Raw genomic sequence first — 21,093 nt, forward strand, 5'->3', positions numbered from 1 at the left:
ATCACTACATCACGATCCTCAATATGTCTGAACAACAGGGGTCCAGGACAGCCCCATTCTATCCCATCCCGCCTCGCCGCATCGTCAGTGTCGAGCACCCGGCGATTATCAAGAATGTCGATAAAGCCATCGACACACTCCAGGGTAATACAGGGATCTCCAAGGTATTTATATCCCTATCCACAGGGCCCTGACATTAAGTCCCACCCCAAGACGGTTTATCCCAGGGTATTATGCTCACAACTGCCAGATACTAAACCCTCCAAAAGCCGATACTCCGGCGTATCTCTACCTCCGACCGGAGGATGCAATGTCGAGACCTATTCAATCAACCAGCTTGCCATCCAACAACATCCTCCTGAAGGTGACCGTGCCCAGACGCACCGGTCGTAAGCGTAAGCGAGGATCAGATGAGCCGTTCACCGGTGTCCCTGTCTCGACGCTTGGCCCTGAGTTTCAGCCACGGCGCAGCGCAAGGGAGCTACTGCGGAGTTTGCGCGATAATGTTGGCAAATATCAGATTGAGCCGGTCGGTCTTGTGAACCGGACGCATGTGTTTCGAGGTCTGTTCTAACTTTCTCACTTTCTGCTCTGTGCGGCTTGCGAGCAAAATGACACTAATGAGGCTTTATAGGGATGCCGGACTTTGTCTTCTCGAGTACTGGTAGCTCCTTCGCTAATCGGTTTCGGGAGCATATCCTGCCTTTTGACTGTTTGTTTTATCCTATAGTCGGCCTAGCAGGGCGAAAACTAATGGTATCGCAGATGAAAAGATGAAGCAATTCAACCTAGACATGGCCAAAGGCATGTCATCAACGTCGACATCATCCCACCACCATCTTTCAGCCAGGGAGATATCCCCTTCACCTACGCGTAAGTCACCACGACACCAATGAACCCAACCCACACCCATGCTAACCCTTCAAAACAGGTACCGGCAAAACCAAGCAGTCCGCCAATCGATCGACTCATCAGGCAACATAACAACAGTCAACACACAAAAGCCCACAAAGGTCCTAACACACTTGGTCTCCTACGACGTCGCGGAAGTACCCAGCAAACCGAACGAAAACACCCCACCCCTAGAAACGCAAGACGCCACCCTCCGAGAAACAGTAGCCATCATCCGAGACCTCTTCGAGAAACGCCCAGCCTGGACCCGTCGCGGACTCCGCAACAACCTCCGCACAATCGAACAGCGATATGCCCTCCGGCTCGCAATCCCCTACGTAGGCTACATCATGCGGTCCGGACCGTGGCGCGACGCCATCATCAAATTCGGGCACGACCCACGCACATCCCCAGACTACCGCCGCTACCAAACAGTCATGTTCCGGATCCTGCCCCGGGAAGCGGACGTGGCGCGCGACGGCTACGCAGGACGTCGTCACGCCGTGCCCCGACTCAACGAACCAGCCGCGGCGGATCCGTCTACCGATCTGAAATCAGATACGCACATCTTCACAGGCCAGCTGCCGCTGCCGCTCGACGGCCGGATGTGGATGTTCTGCGATATCACCGACCTCTGCTGAGGAGTATCGTGTTCCCAGCGGAGGAGGCGCCTGGGTTTATCCGCGAGACATGCGACACAGTCAGCGATGGGTGGTATGGAGGTGGGACGCTCGCGAAACTGAAACTGATCATGCGTCATAAGATCCTTGGGCTCATTGAGGAGCGGATCCCCGAGGACCAGGACTTTGCGCGGATTCTGAGTTTCCCGGATTACGCGACGCCGGAGAACGTGAATACGGCGTTTACGCTGGATGCTAGCGTTGTGTCGAACAGGGAGTTGACGATGGCGACGGAGATTAGGGCGATGATTAAGGGGACGCCATCATGGAGGGAGGCGAATCAGGGACAACAGGAGCAGGATACGACAACGAAGCGTGGGAAGGGTGCTGCGGGTCGTCGAGTACAGTGGCGGGATACGCGCGCGAGGATGAGAGTGAGGGTGAAGAGGAGGCTATTGAGAAGCAAGAGATTTTAGATGCTATAGATGAGGTTATCGAAGCCGCTACTACAACAGGTGGAGATGACGACGGAAATGACAATCTTGAAGAATCGGACGGGGGAGAGGACATCGAGGAATCGAGACCTCGGCGCAAGTCAGGAAGTCGGCGGTGATGGCATTTGAAAGATTTATGTTGACTTTTGTTATCAAGATACGTATTTATACTAATCGCATTGTTCAGCCGGATGTATGTACATCATAAGACATCAGAAACGTGGCACGTTCTCACTCATAAGCACAAGCATAGCATCGTTCAACAGAATGATAGATATCAAGCCAAATAAATCCAATGAGGTAAGGAATCTTATATTATTCAGGACATTGTAGGAAGGACGGCATTTGCACTCTTGAGTGCGTAGTTATTCAAGTAGCAACAAAGGAGAACTGGAACAAGTCACAGCCGGCTGGTCATCAAGACCTGAGATAATAATATGGACAAAAAAAAGGAAAGTAATCCAAAAGGGTATCGAATAAAACAATGCAAAGAAAATCCAAGTGCTAAAGCCTCAACTCCAAGTTTCACTGAATGCCGTACCAAAAAGAATGATCAATGGAATTATAATCACAAAGCCGACTGAATCGGCTTCTTTGTGCCTTAGGTAGACTCATCCACAGCGCTTCCACTCTCCCAGACTTCAACCTCCGCCTCTGATGGTCCGGACTTGGCGTCCCTGACCTGCTTCTCAGGCGTGGTCGCTTCAAGTAATGATGAAATCGATGAGACACTGGAAAGTTTGCTGCGGCTGTGAGGGCAGGATCGAGGCAAAGTGGGAAGAAGCGCTTTTTTGGCGGGCGTGGCATCGGTTTCCTCGTCGTCATAGACGACGGCATAAGAGAAAGTGTGGCAGTCTTCGCCATAGTAGTCAGCGGCAATCAGGTCGCCGAGGGGAGCACGAGATTCTTCCATCATGACGGATTTGCGGGCGGCAGCAGCGGGGGATTCCCGTTGACGAGAGCGAGGAAGGTCGATTCCGAGTTCGGCAGGAGGGATATTCTCCTTGCCTCGGGTGGCCGATTCCCCCTTGCCTTCGTCATCACTGATATCTAGCACACAGGTTGAGTGTTGCATGAGGTTGGTCATCTCCTCTTGCTCTGAATCTACATAAATGTCGAAAGACCAGCCAGAGGGAGCCTTGGAGGTCGGTTGACTCGTTGGCTTGCCACTTGCCAGTGCTGCAGCAAGGGAAAAAGGACGATGGACACTCTTTTTGCTTGCAGGCTCAGGACGGCTCTTCGCAATGGTCGAGCGACGAGCGAATGGCTTGCACGGTTTGGCCTGTGGGGAGCGTCCCGCCGGTTTAAGGGCGGGAGCGGATTTGGGGGTAGACAGGGATGCCTTGGGGGGCGTGGTTGGGATGTGAGGAGCCGCATTGGACTTCACGGTTGTCAACGTGATCCGCGAGGACTTCAAGGGCTTGCTAGTATTCTTGACAGGCTCATGCTCGTCCTCATCCGCGCCACGCTTGCGTTTTGTCGAGGACTTCAAGGTTGTGGGGTCGATGTTCTCGGTGTCCACCTCCGAGAGGGGTTGCCTCTTGCCAGACAGAATCGTGCCTGGTGATCAGGTTAGTACGTATTGGTACATAGCTATAATCCAAGAAACATACCATTTTGTTGGTTTTTAAGGTTCATCTTTGCCTTGAGCAAGGGTCGCATGCGCGGTGTATCCAAGCTCGCAAAGGGCTGGCGCACGGTCGTGGGAGACATTGTGAGAGCGGCCATGTTATTCGACGCGAGTGATGGGAGAACTGAGACAATTGCAATGCAGAGCAATAGGGCTGGAGTAATAAAGGGAGTCAACCAGGCAGCAAGCGAAGACTGCCGTGGAGCTGAGTGTATGATGAGGCTGCGCGGGTGTGGATTTGTTTTGGTCGCGTCGAGGAAGTGGGGGTGACGGGCGGTCTAGTACGGTACGGTAGTACTACCGCGATCAACACAACCCAACGGTTCAACTGGAACCGATCGCGAAAGATCCAAAGATGAGGTATACAATCTCTAGGGATTGGACAGGGCCACGGGTCTCTCGAGTAGTCGTGTCGAGCTTTTCGCAAAACACAACAAACACGTTCAAGATGGATATATTACACAACAACAACAACACGACGAGGGGGATGCGATGAACGGATGAAAAGAAACGGTCACAACAGTGGCAGTCGAGACAAGATATAAAGCTATGGCAGTAAGGGCTGCAGGAGAAGTGGAGGGGAATGGCTAAGAATGGAGGGCAGGATATTGGAATGAGAATGACAATTGAGGAGCGCGAAACATGCAGATGCGTGGTTTCAGAGTATGTACGGCTCGAAGAGGAATGAATATTGAATCATCGTTATCTCTCCCACGAAGTATAATTATAGTTCGCATTCTAATAGTCATGTAAGTTTAAGTACAGAGTAGGATCTCGTGAAGACAGGGAGGGGCGAAAACGCGTGAAGACGTGTCGCAGCCATCAGCTTGATTATGTCTCGATTTGGCAGTCAGGCTGCAAGGCGCGTATGGATTGGCTCACGAGGCACAATTCAATGCTCATCCCCTCACTTCAGTTCACCCCACCAGAGCTTCTACGTAAGTAGTACTGCTTATGTATAGAACCTAGACCCTCTGAACCTCGTTCCGTCGGCCGGGTACGCGGCTTTCCATCCATTCTGTCGTACATACCAGGTACACGGTCAAGGTTAGGTAGAACCATCCACTCCCCTGAGTTCTCTCTCTGTTGAGAAGAATGATGACGAGTATAAAAACTCATGAAATCAACGATATCCTGTTGATTTTCAGTACGATTGTGTCATTGACTCCCAATTGGCAGAGTTATTGGCACACTAGTCAGTGGTACACGATGTAGATCGACGATGGTAGATAATCATGTAACCTTACCGATCTAATCAGCAATGCGGTAATTTTCACTTCCCCACCCAATACACGCTAACCTTTCGTGTTGCACTGCACCTTCAAGGCACGGGGGTAATCTACAACATGTCTACAATGTACCTCCTAACTACTTCTAACTTAAATCAAGAAGAGTAAATAGAAAGAAAGACTATGCAGATAACTGAATAGCTAGGGGATTATAGGTATAACCGCCAACATATATGAGTACACAAGGCTTGAGCCAGCCATAGCAGTATAACTGTACTCCCTATATAACCGTAGATCCACTGGCTGGAATATTTAGCGTTCAATAATACTGTATACCAGCGTTAGTAGCCTGGTGAAAAAACCTTGAGATGTCATCACCCGAGGTATAAATATCGGATCGTGATGGGAATTGCAAGATTGGTAATTCAAAAAGCATGAGCTTATCTCGATACCAGCCCTAATACAATACCGACGGTACACGAAGTACGTACTATACGGAATCCATCATGGCACCATCCCTGCAACGCGTCTGCATCACGACCCTGAAACTTAAAGGCCTCGATTCAAGCTCACCATGCAACTTGACCAAGTCTTGTGTCTTGTCGCGTACTATCATATTCTCATAGTCCCCCAGCATCGAACACGTATTCCAACCCTGTTTCAAGAACGACGCCACCCAATTCCCTCATGCGCGTCCCGACGGCGGTTACAAGGAAACCATGTTATACAGAGTACGAACCGAAGAAGCAAGTAACTTTAATTAACTTAACCGTAGCGCCCATTCTATAAGTAGAAATCGATCGGCCGGCTCTAATTCCAATTTAAGGTTTCTTGGGACTCTGCGCGCTTTGCTCAGCCTGTGTATCGCTGTCACTGTTGCTACCTTGAAACACCGCGAGGGTTCGCGCAGTGTGTCTTTCCATGGTGACCAGGACCTTGGAACTTCGAGACTGCGATATGTATGCGACTTACGCGCCGAGATTAATCGATGGCGCACGATGTTAGGGTTCTGGGCTGGCATTGCGGGAATGAAATGCCAACCGCCTGTCAGACGTGAGGTACAGTCTGCGGAGGCTATCCCGTGCACATTCCATACTTCACGCTTAACTCGCAGCCCTCGAGGCTTTTAAGACATATTTGACGCCATGGTCGTCAACGGGGAAGGCGCTTTATTGTCTATTTTAATTCCGACAATGCTCCATTCCAACTTTTTTCCCTTTTACCGTTTCCTGCATACTGGTCCTCCCAATACGAGTGGACAATCGCACCGACTAAGCTCGTCGATGATAAATCCCTTGGATGTTCTGCAGTAATGTACATTTCATTTTCTCTTCGCTTTCGTTCCTGATTAGATCTCGTCCTCCCACGGAATGCTGTCCATGGCTCCTTGTCGCTCCACGCAGCGTGCGGAGGCCTGTGTCGCCCATCCCATGGCGTCATCCATGACCTTCTGATATCGAACAGGCTTCTCCTCGCTTGTTAAGTCTTGTCCGGCCTTGCCGTCCGCACGTCGTTGTTCGCGCCACCGTGCCACCGCGACCGCGTATGCGCCGACAAAGGTATCTCCCGCCGCAGTGGTATCCAGCACCCGGCTGACCTTAGCAGCGGGAATCTGATTGGTAAAGCGGTAGACTCCGTCCGCAGGCCCGGATGTCCCGCCATCAGTAGCACTATACCAGAGACCCTTAGATCCCAACGTGATTAGGACGTACGTCACGCCCAGCTGATGGAAATACCGAGCCACCTTGTCGTCACCGCTCAGTCCCTCCGCATCGGGAACCACCTTGAGCAACTGCTCCGCCGGTGGAGTCATCAATTCGGCCTCCGTCTCGTTCACGATAAAGTGGTCCACCGCCGCGTACACGTCCTCCGGCAATCCTCCCGGTGGAGCAGGCGCAGGGTTAAACATGACATCAGGGCCGGCCTCAATACCTCGCTTACCCTCTGCTCTGTTCTTAGCTTTCCAAGCCCCAATGTCTCGGAGTATCCCGATGACACTCTCAACAGGAATCTCTCCCTGCATCACAATCACATCCGGTACAGGGGCTGCCATTGCCATTCCCAGCACTGACGGCTCAGGCTGCATCCCTTGATAATTCGCTCCAGGCGAGAACAGAATGCGGTTTTCCCCGCCAGCCGACGAGTCCACAATGATCACCGCTACTCCCGTATATGCATCACTGACGATCTTGACTCGCGACGTATCGACACCGGATTTCTCGAGAGTGGGCTTGAGTAATGCATCGAAGTGGCCGTCCAATCCACCGACGGCACCAACCATCTCCACTTTCACGGAACCCTTGCCCGAAGACGTAGACGAGGCTGATCGTGCACGAGACAGCCGCCCGCAGGCAACCGCCTGGTTCGCGCCCTTGCCTCCAGCGCTAATAAAGTATGATGAGGAGGTGATCGTCTCACCAGCTTCAGGAAAGCGAGGTGTCACCGACACCATGTCGGCGTGAGAGAGCCGACGACGCGAATTGTAGGGACCATGATGGCTGAATCGGGCGATTTGTGACGTCGCGTAGAGGTCGGAGGGTTTGGGGAAATCGCGGGGTGCGGGGAATTGTCCGTAGGATGTCGTACTCTGTTGCAGCAAGCTGGTTCCGCCTCGCTTGCTTGTTAAGAATTACTGCGTTCTGTAGGTCGTTAAAGAAATGGCGTAGATTTTATTGATCTCGACGTTGTATTGTAGTGTGAGCGTGGTATGGAAAGAGTTGACGTCGGGGCCGCGGGGTTCGGTGGGGAGGTCTTCCGACTGCAACCGTCCATTGCCCTTAGTGATGCTGTGATGGCAATTCCTTAGCTGATGACTTAGGAGCGGCAATGCTTGGGTATTTTCCAGCAACTATTGGACAACCCATGAGTATGACTAGGATGAACAGAATTGACCATAATAGTATGTCTGTGAGTCTTGTACAGCCTATACATCCCAGCTCCAACGATATATGAAGACTACCAGTCTACTCCACATAGACCATCATAGGCCTGTCTATCTATTATAGGACAGTCATACTAATTCTTTATCCTGGAAGGCGATACAAGCAAAGAGGATCACAAATTCTCTCGAACTGCAGACAATTAAAATCGAAATAGCACCAATTTGCAATTCCCCTGCCGTGAGGTTAGACTTGCCCGTAGGCTGGACTTGCCCTCCGCTTGCAGTTGCCATACGCAAGTGGCTACACTGCACTATGGAAATGAACTCGAGGGCCCCCAATTAGGACCCTCCTCAGACACTCCCTGATTGAAACCAATCCACGACCCAATTCCAAGTAAACTCACCTCGAGCCATGGCCCAAGCTTCATTTAACTCCGTTATCTCCACTCTGCATCATCAACTGGAGCATTTAATAATACAGCGGTGCCGAATGCCGGCCCAGATGAAGACTTAGGTTTAACCTCACCTCCCACGCCCGAACATAGAATTGTCTGTCCAGAAAACAAAACCTAAGATATTGATAATATACAATGCCATATGAAGGTCACTGCATATGCGGACGTATCCGCGTGCTGCTGGAACAGCAACCTCCAAGCTCACTCGTTTGCCACTGGTATGTCCTATTTACCTATATTTAGTCAAGTCCATATACTGATTCAACCACAGTCGTAATTGCAGTAGATCGGGAGGTGGTCAGTCCTCTACTACCCAAAGCATCAGTTTAAACCACTAATATGAATAACACGCCAGGCTCCTCTATAAACTACGTCCTCCACAAGGAGGAAATCGCAATCCAAGACCCCCAGTCCAGTCTAAAAGTGTACGTAGATACGAACACAGTTAGTGGAAATCACATCCAGGTGCGACTGTCTCTTCAACCCTCTCTTCTTACCTCTATGAACTTATTTAGATCATGACACTAACATACAGATACTGATACGTCGTAGCGCAAATTCTGCTCAAACTGCGGCAGGTTGGTCTCCCATCTTCTTTGTTTGCTGGAAGCACAGTTGGCTGAGCACAAGCATAGTCCGATTATAACAGAGACGCCCAGCTTTCCGGGGAAGGCTATTGTGAAGGCTTCTTTGTTTGATGTCATCTCTCGGCCTGATGAGGAGGTGTTCACAGATCGACGACAGGCATGGGAGGAACCCGTTGAGGGGGCAAAGCAGGAATAGCGTCTTGTTAAGTTAGCGCGGTGGTGTTAGGTGTAGTGCTGGGGTTGATTGATGTTTTTGGGATGAAAAGTGAGGTTCTAGAATATGAATATCACAGAATACAGATATACTGTTGCAAGGTAGATCTTTAATCCAGTGATCAGCTATCTCGGCTTCTTGGTCTAAATCAATGATATGCTATATAATATATTGACTTTAGAGTCTCTTGGTTTAGATATGTAATGATGACCGTGATTTCAGGCAACCCCTGACTCAAACCCTACGTATATATCCTAAGGTCATGGGAGCCGCCCGATCTCTCACTGTCATTCACTCACCAGCCAAACAACCAGCCTCACAGAAAACCTCTCAGCCAGTGAATGAAAGACTGTAACAGAATATTTCCAGCACAAACACCATGTGCGGAATACTCTCCCTCCCATATAGAGAATCCGCAACAGGAGTTCTACAGAACAGCCAGCTCACGATACACTGTTCAGGCATTCGCAAAAAGCACAAAAACCCAGCCACAGCCAAGATGCTGTCCCTGGAGCTTCTGAAAGCTTTCCTCCGCGAGTATATCGTCGACCACTCAGTCGCAGTCTCTGATAACCACCACCGCGAACAAGAACAGACTCTCACATCCAACCCCTCAGAGCATGCTACCAGCACTGTCACAACCACTGAATATGAACCATCTAAATCAGCTGTGAACAAAAGAAAAACACCCCCAACAACCACTCCCTTGACGGCCGCGCAGCAAAAGAGCCTGAAACAGGAACTCCGACTCCAATCCAAACGCCGCAAAGTCGCCAACCACAAAGTCTACCACCACCAGCTCGAGGATGGCTTTTACGGCGACCTCATCGCCCTGCATTACGAAGACGCAATCGCAACTGCACAGCATGCACACACCCTCCCCCTAACCGAGGGCAAGTATCACTTCCACAATTTCTGGGTCGACGCAAGCGGGTGCCAAGGCTCCGCCGGCGCGGCGATTGCATACAAGGACCCCCAGGACGGTGAGGAGTGGAGGGACTTGGGGTATGCGATCTCAGACCTTAAGGGTGAGAAGCGGGTGGACATGTCAGAGCTGTTTGCCATTGGGGCGGCGTTGAAACTTGCACTGGCACGGATCGGGAAAAGGGTCGCTGTTGCGGAGGGTGTGGAGGAGCATGCGGTTACGGTGTTTTCGGATTCAATGTCTGCGTTGGGAATGATTCGGCGGTGGGCGAACTGGTGGTCCCAGGGTGAGGTTGATAGGTCTGCGTTTGGGGCGATCGCGAAGGATGTTTGTGGGCTTTCGAGGCAGCTGTTTGATCTGGGGGTTAAGGTGAGGGTTTATTGGGTGCCGGCGCATTGTGGAGTTTGTATTGCTGGGCATAAGCGGGCTGATGTGCTGTCTAAGGCGGCGGCAAGATATGTTAAATTGCTCGAACAGCGGGATGCGATGTTTAGTGCTGATGGAGTTCAGTTGGTTGATTCGGGGTTCTTGAAGACTCTTCATCTGCTTGCTGATGAGTGCGATCTTGTGTGACAGGGACAACTCTGGAGTGAGTGCGTTTGCTACACTACCACTTCTGTTACGGGGCGTTGATGGATATCGTGGCGTGAGTTACTGGGAACGGATGGAATTATGATAAGTTGGCTTCATTTCCGACCTGTGGATCTGTGTATCTTAAAATAAATGCAACGCCGTACACCGTGTTCGACCGCTGTGCCCGAGTCCAGTTTCTATTAAGACATGATATCAGGTAATGCATGCTCCCTCGTAGTCAAAAAACATTATTGTCCATAGCCCATACGCACTCCATTGCGAGCATCAGTCATCAAATTAACAAAGATGAAAGAGAACTATACTCCGTGACGGTACACCTGGGATCCGCCAGAGCGAATACGAACAGTATCTCTGCGCTGCAAGACCATCAAGGCCCGGTTGAGAGCCTGTTCCGTGTATCCTCGTCCGTCAACGAACTCGCGGCGGAGAGTGGCGAGACTGGTGCTCCAGCCGATGGGAAGTCTGCGCTTCAGTTCGTCTTCGATCTTGCTGACCTCTTCCATCATCTCCTTGCTGCCCTGGCCCTCGCCCTGAGTGATTGCGTCCATGGTTGAGGCCAGGAAGAGACGGATGGCCTCGTCGACGTGTGCCTCCGTAGCAATCGGCGACAAGCTGAGCTTGGCAAGGGACTCGGTGATACGGACGATGGCCTCCAGTTGACGGACTGTGATAGGGATAGAAGAACGTGCGTTGGCGTCGAGCTCTGCGCGGTGAACCTGTTTTCTAATAGAGACGAAATGAGACGAGAGTTTCTCTGCGGCTTCAGGGGATAGGCGAGGGGCGCAACGACTGTAAGCGATATGTTAGTGATGCTCTAAAAATTTTAAGTAGTGAGATGGCCGGAACTCACGTGCGGCAATAGCTGATATAACGCTTCATCTTGTCCAGCGGAATCTCGGCCTCAACTTGCTCTTCAACACCTCGGCCACCCATGTGTACGCCCATGACGTGACGTGCGATGCTTTCGTCACGGTTGCGGTCGTGGTCATCACGGACAATAAAAATCATATCGAAACGAGACAGAATGGTTGTTTGGAAATCAATGTTCTCGCCAGGAGTTTTCAGGTCATCGTACCGACCGAAGATAGGGTTTGCGGCGGCCAAAACTGAGGTTCTGGAATTGAGGATGGTGGTAATACCGGCTTTGGCAATCGAAATGGTCTGCTGTTCCATAGCTTCGTGGATGGCGACACGGTCTTCATCTCTCATCTTGTCGAATTCATCAATACACACAACACCACCGTCCGCAAGAACCATTGCACCACCTTCGAGATAGACTCGCGGGTCGCTTGGTCTCGCTGTACTGACGCTGTCAGACCAGCTGCAGATGAACCTTTACCGGAAGTATAGATGGCGATCGGTGACACCTTCTCTGTGAATTTAAGCAGCTGAGACTTGGCTGTACCGGGATCACCAAGAAGCATCACGTTGATATCTCCACGCAGTTTCATGCCGTCGGGAAGAATCTTCTTCGAACCACCCATGAGCAGGCAGACAATAGCCTTTTTGATATCAAAGTTGCCATAGATCGAGGGAGCAATGCTCCTGGCGAGGGCATCATATAGATCAGGTCGACGGCTGAGCTCTAGGAATTCCTGCTCCTCCTCTTCCGAGAAAATGGCACTACCCTTGACGGTTTGGTCCAGATCAGTGCTGATGCCTACCGCCCTCATATAAGGGTTACGAATGGCAGGGGCACCATCCTTCTTGGCGCCTTTGGATTGATAGATGGAGAAGATACCCATGACTGTGCAGCGGGAACCAGGCACAACGCGATTTGCCAGATAGCGGTCTGCTGAAACGAGAACATGTCTGGGCAGCTCACCCACTGGGACCTGGTCGGGCGCTTCCTGGAGCTTGAGAACTTGCTGATCGACGAATTGACATTTCTCGTGAGAAACGACGTAAGGATCTAGAGGGCACTGTTCACCAGGGGCATCGCCAGGTTGCTGCTGGCGGCCGCATCTCCGGGGCAACGAGAGACCGGAGAATCCGCCTTCGACTCGAATGTTTTCGCTATGGTCGCAGTTCTTGCAGCGGATGTGAACAACTGTTGCTTTCGATGAGATCGTCGAAGCACCGATCACAATACCAGGAATGCGGACAAGATGGGAGATATTTGTCGCATTAAGATCACGGATGGAGATATGTGCTGCAGACGAGTGAAGTAGGAGCTGATGGGATGGAAGCACTATGTCCCTTTGAGAGGGGTAAACGATTCTCTGGGTGCATTGCTGGAGAGCGTTCTCGAACTGAATATAGGAGTGGTGGTTAGAACCAGCCTGATCGATGCCCAATAGTTGGATTACTCACAAGGGGGATGATGTCTGCAGGTTCAGTGGTGAGCTTGTACGCCAGCTCTTCATTATAAGAGACCAAGTGGGCAATATCAATGTCACAGTAGTATTGCTTCACGAGCACATTTTGCCGAAGTTGGTCTCTGTATATTAAGTCAATTTCGCAACAGACTTGTCGGTTGTCATGGCGGCATACCGATAAATAAACGCATTATCCAACTGGAATTCCAAAACAAAATCTCGTAGCCTCTGCTGAATTTGTGTGCGGGACTCTTCTGCACCATCTGTGCTAGCAGCAAGAACACTCAGACTATAAGGTGTACGCCTGTCCATGATGAAGACAGCAATTGGGGAGGGGTGGGTTGAGGGCGAGCGAGGGGGCAATGTGTGGATTGTTGACTATTACCACCGAAGGAGGAGCAAATAACTTTTGCATGGACACGCATGGTGCGCGTCGCGTCTGCTACACGCGTTAAGTGGTTTTGGCCTTAGGCATACAGATAGTGGGCGCTTCGCCCCCAGAAGTGCGGAAAAATAGTAGCCCCGTTTCCTCCAAACTGGGACTAGACCCCCTCTTGGGGGCCTGGAGCCTTACTCGATTGGGCCGGCTGTCATGCTGAGGTCCCGAAAGCACGCTTCCTAAGGTTGGATGACTTATGCTTTGTGCTTGCGCATTTGGTGACGTTGCACGTTAAGCGACTCCTGTTAGAAGTCTCGCTCGGGTATCAAAATCGTGACAGCGGGAATTCATTGGAGGAACGCTTGCTCCTGGTCCCACCTGGACTATTCTACAGTTGTCCTCTTGTCATGTTGAGATAACGACGTCTAGCATAGTACGGTGGCCGTCGGAGTCGCCAACAACTTGGCATCACGAGATGTCCTCTGCGAGCCCGCGGAAGTCGATCGACAGCTTAGCTTCAGGTGCATCCACACCTTCGCTATCTCAGTATTCACTCAATCAGCTCGAATCCCCCCGCGTTCCGCCCCAGAGATACCCCCTGAGACGAGGGTCAACTGCAAGCTCAATCGTGAGCATTGGAGGGATTCTCGACTCCTCAAATCGGCATGGATCAATAGCAGAGTCAGGGCAGAATGGTACGTTATGACCCGTTACGTCAATTGCTGGCACGCTAATTCACCCAGCCATCTCTACCCTCCTTCAACCTCCGATTGTCCGCACCGGTCTTGTACCCCATACCGCTGTACCGTCTAGTGGATATAAGCCGCCAAGCTCCCGCGACATCCCTCCGGTTACCCTGACAAATATCCCGCGTGTGGATGCCAACGTATTTGACCCGTACCTATCGCAGGTTGGGTCCTTGTACGACGTGTTCCAACAGGCAAAAGAAAGTGCTGGTGATCAGGAATCGCAGCTGGCACGGGACGGAGGGAAGGCCTCGCCTAAGCCAGATGATAATGAGTTCTTGTCGTCACAATGGTCTGCGGAGCGGCGGCCCTCAACCCTATCGGTCAATTCCCGTGCGAGCTCGCCTTTCGATACTCGCGGGCGGAGACGGTCGTCTGGTCGGGGTCGAGGACATGCAGTGACGCCTCTTTCTACTATCCCTCAGGTATATTTTGATGACGACTTTCATCTCGAGAACCCGCGGACATTCGATGTGGTATCAGAGAAGTCTGAAGTTGTTACCCCGCCGAAGACACCGGGCAAGGACGGTAGATTTGAAAACGGAGCCGTTGTCGGACCATCACCAACGGGAAGAAAGGCACTTGCTACAAATGCCATATTGCAAGAAAAGCTTTCCTGGTATATGGATACGGTGGAAATCCATCTGATTTCATCAATCTCAACGGCATCCAAGTCATTCTTCACTGCACTCGGCTCACTCCGTGAGCTGCATTCGGAGGCTGCTGATTCTGTAAAGCGGATTCAAGTGCTGCGGAAAGACCTCCAGAAGATTGACCGTGAAATGGCCCTAGGTGGCTTGAAGATCGTTAATCTACGGCGTCGGAGGGAAAATGTCCGGTTGCTAGCAGATGCTATATCCCAACTGCGAGAAGTAGTCCAGTCAGTTTCTCGGTGTGAGGAACTGGTTGAAAATGGAGATATTGAAGAGGCTGCGGATAGCTTGAAGAGGTGGAGAGATTGATGGCCGGAGAAACTGTGTCTGGTAGCCCGGCGGGCGTAGATCCGCAGGAGCATCCGAGAAAAGCTATCGATTTGAGGAGGCTCAAAGCCCTTGAAGGTGCGTCAGACGACTTATCCCAGTTAAGGACTGGAATTGGCATGGGATATGAGTCCCGCTTTTTGAATGATCTTCTTGGAGACTTGAGACAACATGTGGAAAATGTACCCTTGGAAGTGACGCTTCAGCGCTGGGGCTCTTCATTTCAGCGACAGCGTGGAGTGCAACGCTCAGGCGTTACTGTTTCCCCGGCGTATATGACCTTCGATGACCAGCTGAGATCGAGACTGCACACGCAACTGACAGGCCTTGCACGGGCACACCATACAACCGCAGCAGCGACTTCCTTCAAGACGGCAGTGTTACGAGAGATGAAGAGTTTGATTCGCAAACACATGCCTAGCTCGAGCGATGATGATAATGAGTCAATGGTGTCCGTGTCCACTCATCGATCCTCGCAGCTCAGTCAGCAAGAGAAGTCATCGATTCTTGCTCGGAACCTGCGTGCTTTAGACGCAGAAGATGCGTACGCAATGCTCGCCCGCGTATATACCGGCATCAGTGAGTCCTTACGGAGGCTTAGTGTCCAGGTCAAGGTCCTTCTTGATCTTGCTAGTGGATTAGGGAATAGCTCTGTTCTGAAATCTCCAAGGAGTCCCCGTTCACCTAACATGGATAATGCAGCCCTGTTAGCGGCAAGCTCGCAACCAGCGGCAACAATGATGGCTCAAGACGAAATTTTACAAGTTCTAGACATGTCTAGTCTCCTCGGTCAGGCGGTTGATATTGCCCAGTCGCAGGTGAACAAAGTCCTGAAAGTTCGGTCCGAGCAGACCTCTCATTTGCCCAAGGAGGAATTCTTGAAATATTTTACCCTCAACCGACTCTTTGCGGATGAGTGCGAAGCAATTTCGGGTAGAAGTGGCACTGCTCTGAAAACTCTTGTAGGCAATCAGATCCGTGATTACATCGCCAGATTTGGCGATAAACAGCGACATCGTGTTGTTGAAGTCATGGACGCGGACCGATGGGATGCAAGGGACTTCGGGGAGACAGAAAATACGATTCTGAGCCGGATTCTCGATGCTAGTACTAAGGACATCGAGGCTTGGGTGGATGCCTCGAAGATTTGGCTGCCTCAAGATAAAGCTGAAGGTATTACGTCGGAAAGTACGACCAACGGAGCCGGAAAAGACAAGGTGCGGTCGGCGGTGATTGATGAGCAGAAGTACATTCTCTCGCAGTCCGCGGTGGCCATGATGAGGAGCATAGAAGAATTCCAGTACCTTATGGCCAACATCCCCAGCATGATCCAGGATATTGCACCGGGTCTTTTGGAGTCGCTGAAGTTATTCAATTCTCGCTCCTCTCAACTGATCCTTGGTGCCGGAGCCACACGTAGCGCCGGTCTGAAAAACATCACTACGAAGCATCTCGCGTTGTCCTCGCAGGCTTTGAGCTTCATCATCGCGCTAGTACCTTACATCCGGGAATTTGTCCGGCGCCACTCACCTTCTAGTCCATTGATGGGCGAGTTCGACAAGGTGAAGAGGCTGTACCAGGAGCACCAATCCGGTATCCACGAGAAGTTGGTTGACATCATGAGCGGGCGGTCTTCTGTGCACGTAAATGCCATGAAGAAGGTCGATTGGGATGCCTCAGGATCTAGTACGGTTAATCCGTACATGGAGACCCTTGCAAAGGAGACCGGCACACTGCATCGCGTTCTGAGCAAACATCTACCAGATATGACCGTGTCAATGATCATGGATCCCGTGTTCAACAGCTATCGGGAACAGTGGACCAAAGCATTCGATGAGGTGACCATTCATACCGAGCAAGGAAAGCAAAGGTAAGAAAAGATCCTTTTCAGAGCATACAAGCAAACATCTAACATCGGGTAGGTTACAACGGGATGCGGAGTACTTCCAATCGAAGCTCAGCAAAATAGACGGCTTTGGAGACTTAGGAGAGCGTCTTCTGGAGCTGGTGAAACGAAAGACCCCAACCGCCGAGGCCAAGGAGAACGGCTCGAATGAAGTCAACACAAACAGCCCCTCCGATACAAGCAACGGCAAGAAGAGTCCCCAAGCATAAACCATGGTGATAGAGATGTGAGGTTTACGGATGTCTCGGCCTTGACGAACACATTGTATACATTCTTCTCGCTAGGGTGTACCTGAGATACCATCATGTTAAGGCCAAAGAATTGTACAGCGATTTAGCGGTGTTTACCCTTTCTAAATACTTGTTTATTTCCCCGGATAGCACAGCATCCGATTTATATCCTTTTATATAGACTTAATCAAGACATTCACTTACCAACTTCTTACAACCACCCAAAAGAAAAAGAAGAATAAGCTAGAGAAATCATCTTCACATATCATTAAATCTATAATGATAGATAGATAATAAACACAAGCCCCTGTACCGTAGCAGAAGCCCAAGACCGTATCATACAAACGGTTTATTCAACCCGCAATCCAACTCCCAGAGAAAAAGAAGCAAAAATGAAAATTCATAACCTCATTCAATCCTTATGAGCACCCAGGCCCTTATGCTCTCCCAAAGACTTCGGCTCATGACCTCCCTTTCCGCTCGAGTGGCCAGCACTGCCGCCAAAGCTCGTTGCGTTGCCGGAAAGCTCCCTAGCAGCCTCAGGGAACTCGGCGGTTCTAAACACGCGGCCCATTTGGGCGTTCTGCATATCAGAAACCATTAGCTTGAGATACTCACTTCTATCGGCGGATGAAAGAGGGATTGAACTAAATTGGAGATAAGAACGGGCACATACAGAGTCACCGGCGCCGTGGACCTTCGTCTGGCCTGCTTTGACAGCGTTGTCGCTGTGGGGGACGCCGTCGTCGTATTCTGCGCCGCGGGGCATTTTGGGTTCTTTTAATTTGTAGGGGGTTGGTGCTATTTGACGTTGTTAGGTTTGCGGGTTTTTGAAGTATAGATGGTGTAAAAGGACATACCTTTGAAAGGATTGGATAAGGATTGAGATAAGATGTGTATGGCGATATATGCACTTAGTTAGTTTTGTAATTGTTGATCTGAATGTTAACTTCAACAGTAGAATCTGAACTCCTTTATATGTCGTGCTTCGCATCTAGCCCTCTCTATGATAACATCGACAGCCCGCCAAGAACGGGCTTGGTGACAGCATTGTGAAGTCATTGTGGAGACGGGTATGACTTCATCTAGGTTGCGCGGCCTCGGCCGGTTGGGATGGGTTGGCAGGTAGGGTTGTTTGTGTATTTATGGATTTTAATGCGTTTATTTTATAGTTCTGGGATATTTGGGGGTGGTTGTTGGTGTCCAGGTACATACATACTTAGGTACTAGTCTTGGCTGTTTGTGATGGGGCAAACAGTGCAAACAGCACAAACTGATGTTGGTGAGGATGGTGTTGTATGTGAGGGGAGTTTGGTATGTTTGTTCGAGGGGGGTCGAGGGAGTTTGATTGTTAAGATTGATTTGTTGGTTTTTGTTGGGGCTTATCGTGGTGTTGTGATATATCTTTTCTCTTGTTGCGTACTGTGTTGCCTGTGTTGCTTCCGAGTGAATAGTCCGATTTGACTTGAGTAAACTGTTGATTTCATTGACTGGTTGATTTTATTTTTATTTGATGATAACTACTCTTCTTACTGATTTGAAGTATACTTACGGAGGTTGAGTATCATGTCTACTATGCGAGCAGCAGTCGCACATACGGCTGGACCTCCTGACGTCCTTAAAGTTATACAATATCCCATCCCCCAACCCGGTCCTGGACAAGTCCGGATCAAAGTCAAGGCATTCGGACTTAATCGCTCCGAGATGTTTACTCGACAGGGTCACTCTGGTTCTGCGGTTCAGTTTCCCCGCATTCTCGGCATTGAAGCCGTGGGTATAGTCGACGCCGCCCCAGGACTAGAAGATAGGTTTCTGCTCGGAGCTACCGTGGCCACAGCCATGGGCGGGATGGGCCGAGCCTTCGATGGGGGATATGCCGAGTACACATGTGTACCGGCAAAGCAGGTACAGATACTGAAGACGAAGCTGCCTTGGGACGTGCTGGGGGCGCTGCCAGAGATGCTGCAGACGGCTTGGGGTTCATTAATCAGGTCACTCACCTTGAGACCCAAAGATAGGTTGTTGATTCGTGGTGGAACGTCCTCGGTGGGCCTGGCGGCAGCGGCCATTGCTAAGAAACATGGCGCGTTTGTGGCGTCGACGACCAGGAGCAAGGAAAGGGAGGCGTTATTACGGGATTATGGAGTGGACGAGGTGTGGATTGATAACGGGGCCATTTCTCAACAGATTGCCGAAACATCGGGCCAATATTTCGACAAGGTGCTTGAGCTTGTGGGAACGGCCACATTGGCTGACTCTCTGCGTTGCGTGAAGAAGGGAGGCATTGTTTCTATGACAGGGATTTTGGGGAACGAGTGGCACTTGGAGAAAGTCAATCCTATGGAATTGATTCCAAGCGAGTCGAAATTGACGGCATATTCTGGAGGGGATGAAGACTTCATGAGAACGCCTCTGAAAGAACTGGTCAAGATGGTTGAGAAGGGGGAGCTCCAGATCCGGGTGGGACGCGTATTTAAAATGGAGGACATTGTGGAGGCTCATCAGTGTATGGAAGACAGTGAGGTGGGAGGGAAGATTGTCGTGATTCCATAGCCCCATTGCGCCCTCTGGATTTTACTGAGCAGCTTGTCCACATATCTAATGACCGTTGGCTTGATCTTAAAATGGACGAAGTAGTTGGCCCGAAACCGGCCAGAGCCAGGGGTGGTTGAAGAAACATTGTCTGATCTGAACAGGGCTGACCATGTCAAGGCGTCTAATGGCGTTCAGTAGGCGACTCCATTTATCGCCGATCGATAGCCATTGTGACACAACATCACGCCGTGTATCCCGGCATTCCGACAATCCTCGAACTCAGGCTGATTGTAAATTGACGATATGAAGGTAGCATTGCAGATGCTAAGCAATTATACACAGTTTGCGATATTTTCCTGAGATTGTTGAGGGGGTGAGGTCTGGAGCGGTCTCTGAGGTGCACGGTGGTTGGGTGGGGACCGAGTACTAAGTAGATTGTAGTAAGGTAAGTCGGGGGTATACGGGCTTCGGTGTGCCTAGAAGTCGAACCCGAGACTCGGGATGGGGGTCCGAGGAACTAATTAATCCCACCGTGACGGTGTCCAGAAAATGCCCGTTGCCACATTTTGGTTTCCCGACTGCAAATAAAGAAATTACCACCAGGGCATCCCGCATATGGTTGTAAAGAAGGAAGAACCTGGAAAAGAACCATGGATTCCACTTGAACCGACGGCCCAGTGCACATGACCCTCGACCAATCAGAGCGAGGCTACCTCTCATGCAGCAGCCGGTGAGCCATGACGTAATGCTTTACCTGGGGTTCCCCGGATTCGGAATGAAGAAGTGGGGGAATTCTTGCGAAGGGGAGAAAGAATTAAAGATAAGGAGATTCCTTGCTGGATCGACTAATATGTAGTACTAAGTCAAATTGTCTGGTAGATATGCTCGTCTGATTCCATGGTTGAGAGCTAGACTGTCTTGAGTGATGTATATCGTTACTATCCTTCTGATGATTGCAAACGGAGGTGGACACTGACAGACTCGAGTCAGTCAGTACAACATGTACCATAAAAATAGACGGGAGAGAGAGGTATTTTTTTTATTTAAAAAAAAGGGCATACTGCGGCACAAACAAAACCAGTTCTCAATTGCTGCACGAGATGGAATGACGAGCATCATCATCTGGTCGGATGATCTTGGGGTTGACCGGGGTTACCATTCGCTGACCCAGTCTCGCCCCGTTAGGAGCAAATACTATAATGAGCACGAGTCCGTGCCACGGCAGTAGCTCTGTTTAGACGGAACTGCCCTCTTTCCTTCTTTTTTCATTTCTCTCTGGTTTCATGAATTTGTTCTACTGAAAAAAGGCCTAGAAGGAAAAGAACAAGAAAAAAGACAAAAAAAATTCCCCTTTCTTCTCTACTCAAGGTGCCCTTTCCAAAGGGAAACAGGTTCCACTGGATCCGTTCCTAGCTTTTTAGTGTCTGCTACTACCTTGTTCTGTACCTTATTTATACTAACAGCTTAGGTACCTCACTA

At 50.5% G+C, this 21,093-nt stretch overlaps 7 protein-coding genes across 7 annotated transcripts; 4 read left to right on the forward strand and 3 right to left on the reverse strand.

The window, feature by feature from the left end:
* Window positions 1-23: 23 nt before the first annotated feature.
* On the forward strand, window positions 24-2,124 carry ANOM_003598 (transcription factor TFIIIC subunit TFC1; the record flags this gene model as incomplete). Its single annotated transcript, XM_015548855.1, has 7 exons — window positions 24-164; window positions 251-563; window positions 635-712; window positions 774-873; window positions 932-1,429; window positions 1,468-1,886; window positions 1,919-2,124. 7 exons carry the CDS (start codon window positions 24-26, stop codon window positions 2,122-2,124), a joined length of 1,755 nt encoding a protein of 584 aa, XP_015409250.1.
* A 482-nt stretch (window positions 2,125-2,606) lies between these two features.
* On the reverse strand, window positions 2,607-3,733 carry ANOM_003599 (uncharacterized protein; the record flags this gene model as incomplete). The annotated part of the gene is made up of 2 exons (XM_015548856.1): window positions 2,607-3,565; window positions 3,619-3,733. The coding sequence occupies 2 exons, from the start codon at window positions 3,731-3,733 to the stop codon at window positions 2,607-2,609; spliced, it is 1,074 nt and encodes a 357-aa protein (XP_015409251.1).
* A 2,479-nt stretch (window positions 3,734-6,212) lies between these two features.
* ANOM_003600 (ribokinase) lies at window positions 6,213-7,316 on the reverse strand (the record flags this gene model as incomplete). The annotated part of the gene is made up of 1 exon (XM_015548857.1): window positions 6,213-7,316. One exon carries the CDS (start codon window positions 7,314-7,316, stop codon window positions 6,213-6,215), a length of 1,104 nt encoding a protein of 367 aa, XP_015409266.1.
* A 2,064-nt stretch (window positions 7,317-9,380) lies between these two features.
* ANOM_003601 (ribonuclease H family protein) lies at window positions 9,381-10,499 on the forward strand (the record flags this gene model as incomplete). Its single annotated transcript, XM_015548858.1, has 1 exon — window positions 9,381-10,499. One exon carries the CDS (start codon window positions 9,381-9,383, stop codon window positions 10,497-10,499), a length of 1,119 nt encoding a protein of 372 aa, XP_015409267.1.
* A 317-nt stretch (window positions 10,500-10,816) lies between these two features.
* Window positions 10,817-13,167, reverse strand: ANOM_003602 (MCM DNA helicase complex subunit MCM5; the record flags this gene model as incomplete). Its single annotated transcript, XM_015548859.1, has 5 exons — window positions 13,014-13,167; window positions 12,834-12,960; window positions 11,860-12,772; window positions 11,371-11,818; window positions 10,817-11,309 (listed from the first exon to the last, which is right to left on the reverse strand). Exons 1-5 carry the CDS (start codon window positions 13,148-13,150, stop codon window positions 10,817-10,819), a joined length of 2,118 nt encoding a protein of 705 aa, XP_015409268.1. The 5' UTR covers window positions 13,151-13,167.
* Window positions 13,168-13,692: 525 nt separating this feature from the next.
* Window positions 13,693-17,190, forward strand: ANOM_003603 (vacuolar protein sorting-associated protein 54; the record flags this gene model as incomplete). The annotated part of the gene is made up of 4 exons (XM_015548860.1): window positions 13,693-13,912; window positions 13,961-14,835; window positions 14,904-16,813; window positions 16,866-17,190. 4 exons carry the CDS (start codon window positions 13,693-13,695, stop codon window positions 17,056-17,058), a joined length of 3,198 nt encoding a protein of 1,065 aa, XP_015409269.1. The 3' UTR covers window positions 17,059-17,190.
* A 1,455-nt stretch (window positions 17,191-18,645) lies between these two features.
* ANOM_003604 (zinc-binding alcohol dehydrogenase family protein) lies at window positions 18,646-19,632 on the forward strand (the record flags this gene model as incomplete). Its single annotated transcript, XM_015548861.1, has 1 exon — window positions 18,646-19,632. The coding sequence occupies one exon, from the start codon at window positions 18,646-18,648 to the stop codon at window positions 19,630-19,632; it is 987 nt and encodes a 328-aa protein (XP_015409262.1).
* Window positions 19,633-21,093: the final 1,461 nt, after the last annotated feature.

The sequence above is a fragment of the Aspergillus nomiae genome (assembly GCF_001204775.2).
Source record: "Aspergillus nomiae NRRL 13137 chromosome Unknown contig00055, whole genome shotgun sequence".
Taxonomy (NCBI): Eukaryota; Fungi; Ascomycota; class Eurotiomycetes; order Eurotiales; family Aspergillaceae; genus Aspergillus; species Aspergillus nomiae.